The sequence below is a fragment of the Drosophila pseudoobscura genome, chromosome X (assembly GCF_009870125.1).
Source record: "Drosophila pseudoobscura strain MV-25-SWS-2005 chromosome X, UCI_Dpse_MV25, whole genome shotgun sequence".
In the NCBI taxonomy this organism is placed as follows: domain Eukaryota; kingdom Metazoa; phylum Arthropoda; class Insecta; order Diptera; family Drosophilidae; genus Drosophila; species Drosophila pseudoobscura.
In genome coordinates, this window is record NC_046683.1 from 20,109,550 (window position 1) to 20,116,682 (window position 7,133).

Genomic DNA, 7,133 nt, shown 5'->3' on the forward strand with positions numbered 1-7,133 from the left:
CAATTTGCTTCACACGGGAGTCTTCAACCCGGCCTGCTTCCATTTAATTGCAGGGCAGCTCATGTTGTCTTCTCGTTCAGCTGTGGCTTTAACTTTTTACTAATTTTAAATGGCGCTTTCGTTGAGGCTTCGGGCGTGGACGGGAATAGAGTGAAGCGGATTGGAGTGGAGTGGAGTGGAGTGGAATAGAGTGGTGTGTGGAGGAGACGCCTGGGGTATGGTAGGTAAGTGAAGGACATGGTGTTGCTGGTGATGGTGCTGTAGCCGGCTCTGGATCTGGTGGTGGTGCTTGTGGCTCTTGTTGTCAAGTGCTGTCCTCCTGTGGGCTCGAAAGTTGAGTCGACTTGAAATTTTAATGAAATGCGCTGCTTCTGGTGCTTCTGGTGCTTCTGGTGCTGCTGGTGCTGCTGCTCTCGAGCTCCATCCTCATCTGTGGTCCTGTCCATGTCTATGATTCTGATGGGCTCTGGGCGCCTCCAGCCTCTGGCTGGCTCCTGGCGCTTTGGGGTGTCTGCATTTCAAATTATTTTTAATTGTCATTTTTGCGGCAAATGGTGGCTCTTCCCATTTTGGGGCATACTACGGGGGCATGCCTGTCAAAGGCATAATGGCTCTAACCTGACGCTGGTTTTGGCCAGTGGCATTTCGTGGCAATCAAAATATTTATGCGATGGACAGTTGATTAACCGCAAACAGGCAAACGAACTCTTGTCGGTCGCCTCCTCTTTCATTATTAAAATCAAATTACGTCAGACACAGACACACACAGACACCAGGAGCTCCACCAGCGGTAGCCCACCAGTGGTACCTGCCAATGGGTTTGTGGCTACAAAAACAAAACGAGCCCAACTATCGCTATAATTTTACATGTGTACATTTCGGCCAGAATTATCCAATTTTGGCTTTTTTCCATAATTTCCATTTCCACTTCCAAAGCCCTTTCTATGCCGAACCACAAATCAGTGAAATCGGCGGAATGGATACAATTTATGCAGGCCCCAAGGCGGACTAAAACGAAATTGACATTTGGCCAGGCTTAACATGCCATTCAGTCAGTGCCACTCCAGATGGATGGTTGGAATGTGGGCAAGGACAGGGACGGAGACAGGGACAGGGTTGCGAACAGCAAGGAGATGGTCGAAAGGGCTGTGAGCTTCAATCCGAGGTGGGACATAGATCATTTAGCAAACAAAAAACTGCATTAAAATTGACAGATTCGTGGCAGACATTCGCACCACTACTCCTGGAAGGGACTGAGATGGATCCCTATCGAATCTGAGTTTCTAGATTGAATGGAGAGAAGGGGTAAACGCAATAATGGAATACACCGACACGTGATGGGGAGGAGCGAATAAGTTTACAGTTTTCGAGCTCAGTCATTGTATTTTAAAATGGCCAAACAATACAATCTGAATATCAATACGTTGAATGGAGAACGTGCCCAAATGGTTTTAAATAGGTATTTCAATAAATAAAACTTAAAGTGGAAAAGGGACCATCCTAGTATATACTCGCACATATGTCTGCACATATGTATAACGTCTCCCATTTACTCTTAGAGCAACAGAATCGACAGAGTGGCATAGAACCGAATATGTGCTTTGCACCTGCAGTTTGAATTGATGAAATTAGTGCGATAGACTTGGCACGTTGCACCGTTGATTGATTGCTTGATGAACTAACTGATTGATGGATGGACGCGAGAGTGCAACAAAATGTTGCTGAATTTATTGACGCATGAATATGAATGGGTACCATAATTGAAATCAATTTGCTTTGGCCCACTGGGAACCCACAATGATGATATGTGGAGCAGGTCCATAACCATACAACCATACTATCATACTGTACGAGTCTGCAGTATATCCCATATCTACCCCTAATTGAATAAGCCATTGTGCCAATGCCCTTCTGGAAATTAAGCTGGACTGAGATGGGACTCTTGTCGATTTGCGATTCAATCTTTGGCGCTGTTTCGTTGAATGAATTTGTATTAATGTGCAGAGCTTTCATAAAAGTTTAAGCCTCCCCGTGCCCATGGCCATGGCCATAGCATAGCCCAATAGAAAATACAAAAATATATATATGTATAAAAAAAACCAATAAATCAAAATAACTCACTAAAGCGCTACCAGAAAATTAATTGATTCAAAGAATTCGCACATTAAAACGCCGATATCCGTGCGGACCATGGCCGGCAAATCAAATTGAAATGCCAATCGAATGTTCCATCCATATCCACATCCGCATCCGAATCCGAATCCGAATCCCTGTCCAATATCACTTGTTTCGCCCGCCCATTTGCAGCCACTGCCAGCCATTCCAATGTTCTCTTGAATGTGTCCGCTCAACTCTCGGCATGAATTTAATTTTGATTTTTATTTGGTTTGAAAACGTCGAACGATTTAATTGAATCACGGTCCCCATCTCCAGCCCGAGTCTCCTGCCTCCATCTCCCGCCCATCCGCCCATCCGCTCCCCGTTCATCCGTGCTGACCAAGAGTTATTATGCAAAACGGGGAGCGTTGCTAATTTCATCGCCAGCCACGCTCTCGCCGAGCGAGAAATCAAATTGACCGACCATTGGGACCGGACCGGATGGAGGGTACAGGGTGGAAGAGATCTCCAGTTGGAGCCTTGCCTTTTTCATGTTGCCGCAAATTGAACAAGCCGGATGTGGAATGTGGGGTACCCTCATATGTATATGTTTTCGGATATAACGAATGGCAACCGCATCTTCGCCCCACTTTAAGTGCCGCCCAGTTAAACTGAAAAGCATGCCGCTGGCATTCCGCTCCCATAAGGGGGAAATGCAATCCTTAAAGCCATCGGGCCGACATCCGACATCCGACACAAGTACACAAAATCGTTGAATTGTACTGAGTGGCCACTTCCGCCAATCGGTCCTCATTTCAATTGAAATCTCCATTTCAACTTCTGACGCCGATTTCTCTTTTGCATCTTGACAGCCTCCATCGTGTTGATTTTCCTAATTAAAATGGCTCGCTGAAGTGGAAACTTGAGAAGTCATACACACAAATATACCGTCCCAAGTACATACATATGTATGTATTTATGTACATTTAATAGATACGAATATCCATATACATTTAAACATTTGGTATTTGAATAACGTAATGGTCGACTGACTTCTCCCGTTAAGGTGCCCTCAGACTTGAATTATAAAATGAATCAGGTCTCACTGGAGCTGAGTTAAACAGAATAATACTTGCTTTTATTGATACATTGTAGATGCCTTCATCGAACGAGCCCGTTCTGCTGGGATCATCACGCGAATTCGAACATCAAAGATCGCGCAGAACACGTCTGGATGGCAGACAATACACTGAGTGGGGACATAGCTCTAAGACTTTTTAGTTGCGCATGCGCCTTTCACAAGTAAAACAGTCCCAGAATAACACAATAAGGGAATCACGGAGAAGGACGATTATTCAAAGAAGCACTAGAATCTACTGACAGAGTAGATATACGTACATAGAGTCATGATCATCGATGTTATAAGCGAAAAATCAATTGTACACCTCGTTAAATGCATTGTTTTCTTTAGGAACCCATTTATGACCTTTGATGTCAGACCTGGGGGTTCATTAGGTTCGCCAAGCGCTTTGAAACAGTGAGAGTACCGTGTCTTGCCATATAGTAGCAACATTACTGCATTTTCGGTACAAACAAAAACGTTGGTATTTAAACACCATTTTGATTCAGATTTAATTTGCAGGCAGGAGTGTTAACATATCGTTAGCGGGTGTACGGTTTTAATTTTTCGGACCACTAAACAACCTACAATTTCACAGGTGTATTTTTTAGGTAAATATCGAAAAATTATGCTGTTTGAAAATTCCAATCCTCCCTGATATCGGGATATCTTTCATTTGGTCATCATTTCCGCTTAAACTCTTCAAGTCTCATTTTTTTCATGGGTATTTAGATTCGGCCCTTAATGGGTTAAGCGTTGGCGGAGGCGGCCAAGCAAAGAGTCGAATGAGGCGCAGATAAAGCAGAGACAGGTCAGTTCATCATCGAAAATGATATACGTTTTGAAAGCGAGGTTCAATAGAAATGGCCTTAACGGGAGGGGAGGGTGGAATTAGAATAAGGCTTTAGAGCGGTAAAGATCCGCCATCCTCTATTTCGTCGGTAATATATTTTTGTGTGTGAGCCGACCAATCCTCATGTGTTGAATAGGCATGACCTACAAAGTTATACTAATTTTTTACCCAACCATAAGTTAACACTACAAATGAATAAAGAAACGGACGGGAACGTTGGGAGCAGCGGCAAGGGGCGCGGCTCTACTTTGATACCCGGTTTTCAGTCAATATATATGTGAGCTTATGATTTATGTAACCTATACAGATTTCTGGATACGAAATTTAGATGCACTAGTTGTAAAAGTCTCTTAAAATTATTCGTCAAACATGACGGACAGACAGACATGGCTCTATCGACTCGTCTATCGTTGCTGATCAAGAAGATGCTTCCTTCTGGGCATTACACACATCCATTTCCCGCAGAAATATTTTATAAAGCCTCTTGTTTCGCATTTGCGAATAAAATAATAAAACTCAGCCTAAAAGGATGCTACGCGAGTATTTCCCAAAGAAAATTGTATTGTTAGTACAAGCTGAGCTTTTTGCACGACATCGACTGGATGCAATTCGTGGCCATTCTATCGTGGGCAGCCGGTTTAGTGTCTAATATGCCAAGACATCTTGGCTGACGTTCCAATCGCTCTTGAAGAAATGAAGAAATCAATAAATATTCCGGCAAGCCTTGATTTCTGGGGCAAGCAGCTTTCTCTCTCTCTCTGGAGACCGTACGGACGTATCACTCAAAATAGCTAGAAGTCAATGTTAGAAGAGTAAGAACCTAGTTATCCGTCGTAGGGAAGACCACAAATAAGCCCCAAAAGTTGGACCAGTGGGGATGGAAGACCAGGAATACAGATTCTTCGGTGACGTATCTACTGTGCTGAGAAGGGTGGTAATTTCTCAAAGATCGGCCTGGAACCAACCCCACTATTGACCACCATAAGGCTGGAAAGCTTTGACGTCTTTGTATCTCAACACCAGCCCCTATAGAGAGCGGAACATCCAAAGCAAAACATTAAAACCCAGGTCGGAACATTTTGTTTCCAAAGTAAATGAAAAACTATTGATAACGAAAGCTGGAGTACATAAATTAAAATATATTTTATGGGGTTCAACTCAAAAATATTCCCAAAAAGAAGAAAAGACGGTCCTATTGTTTAGTGTGTGCTCTCTCTTAGGCCTTTCGCTTCGCTTTCCCATCGCCGAAAGATCTTTTGGACAAGAATGAAACGAAGTAAGTACCTAAGTGAACGAAATCTTTTATTCGCAAACATTAAAGACAATGATTCATTATTTTTTAATTTGTGTTATTTTCGATGGATTGGAGAGGCCCTAAGCCCAACGAGAAGCTCGTGAGCTTAGATCGTGAGTTAGATCGTGACTTACTAATTTATACAAATATAAAATTTGTAATTTCAGTAATTTTATTTAGGAGCCATGCAGAGATCGCTGTGGGGGAATATGAATTGACTCACGAAATCAATTGCTCATCCGAAATATATACCCTCTCTTGGCTGACAATCAGGTCTGCTAGACATTGCGGTTGCTGGTAATTTTCTCCGCCTCCTCTTCTTTTTTGGTCCAACGGTCAAAAGCGAGCACAAAACTACCGTTGCAGGTGACATGCTACAGCCCATAATGTCGGACCTCAGTGAGCATCCGTCAAACGCTAGGAGCTGTGCAACTACTGCCCTCGCCATGAGGTGTCGTTGCCCGTCATCGAGATTGTGCAGCAGAACGACACCCCAAAAGTCCTCGAACTCTGTTCCCGCTGCTCGGTGGCCTCCATCAAGCGTTACGGGAAGTCGAACAAAAAAAGGATTCCCGCTGTACCGACGTGGACAAGTTCTCCCGCATGCATGGTCAGCACCAAGCATTCTGAACAAGGTTATCTCGATGCCAAGAAAGACAAATAGGCAGAACGTCGAATCAAGTTCCCCACCGACTCGGGCCAACCGAAGATCTCTGGCCGCAAATATTGCGATGCCAACAACTACTACAAGAACTTCTTACCGCACCTGAAGAAGGCTGCCTTTGGGGTCATCAATTCCATGGAGTTCATGTCCGAAACGGATCAGCTTCTGAGCATTCTGAAGATCACACACGAATCCTTCACAGTACCTTCGCTATCCGGGAAGACCCTTGTAAAAGCTTAGATGAGCGTTGATAGTGATAACGTTGTTCTTGATTTTAGGAAGGACATATATGCCCCATGATTTTTTACTTTAAGGATACACTCTTTGTATAAAGGATTCTCCTATTGGTTGATCCACCTCTTTGCTTGGTGAAGGTCGATGGGGCCAGAGCACCAATAGTCTTTGATACTTTGAACTCACCGACACCACCCATCAAGAATCGGGATACAATTTGAAGACCTTGAAAGATGCAGTTGGAAGGAGGTAGAAGCACAGAAGGAAATGCAGATGCTGGACTTCTATTTCAACATTTATGTGAGCGATCTCATTGGATCGCAGCTTTGCGATGCTTTCACGTGACGGCATTACCATCACACTAATTTGTCTTGAAGAAGGACACTGTTCTTCATAGTTGCTGCTGGAGTAGTATCCTCAGACGGTTGATTCCTTGATAATCAACTGGCTGGGGACGCAACAGCAGCAGCGGCAATCTTAGGACCAGAGAGAAAGAAATACTCAAACTTGGCGTATGATTTATGTAACTTATAAAGTGTATTTAATAAGTAATTCCACGTAAGCGCTGGAATTGGTATCGCAGCCCTTGACTCCCACATGCTTTTTCTCTCAATTTCTCAAAAGGGACGAAAGGATTTATTGGTTATTGCGGGGGAGCTTTGGTAGGACAGCCAACTCGGACTGCAGCCTATATCAAGTGTTCTCGAACTTTTCATAAGAGATGCGAAAAACTTGGAGAGAAAGAGAGGAACCCCGACCACTAGTTGTGTCTAATGCTACCACTTGCCTGTTTTATTTGATTGCTATTTGAAAATATCTTTTCTCTGTTCTCTCAGACCAACACCAGCCTCTCTCCCCTATGGATTCGGAA

General features: G+C 43.7%; 1 protein-coding gene across 1 annotated transcript; it reads left to right on the plus strand.

Annotated features, from left to right (window-relative positions):
• The first annotated feature begins 1,067 nt into the window (after window positions 1–1,067).
• On the plus strand, window positions 1,068–6,268 carry LOC6901920 (uncharacterized). Its single transcript, XM_033384836.1, has 3 exons — window positions 1,068–1,148; window positions 5,786–5,974; window positions 6,029–6,268. The coding sequence occupies exons 1-3, from the start codon at window positions 1,068–1,070 to the stop codon at window positions 6,266–6,268; spliced, it is 510 nt and encodes a 169-aa protein (XP_033240727.1).
• Window positions 6,269–7,133: the final 865 nt, after the last annotated feature.

Bases quoted from the DNA above. Each gene is read 5' to 3' on its own strand.
- LOC6901920 (XM_033384836.1), top strand. From the start codon at position 1,068: ATGGATGGTTGGAATGTGGGCAAGGACAGGGACGGAGACAGGGACAGG. The intron at 1,149-5,785 runs GTGAGCTTCAAT...GTCAAACGCTAG, and splicing joins AGGAGATGGTCGAAAGGGCT to GAGCTGTGCAACTACTGCCC. The intron at 5,975-6,028 runs GTCAGCACCAAG...AAAGACAAATAG, and splicing joins CAAGTTCTCCCGCATGCATG to GCAGAACGTCGAATCAAGTT.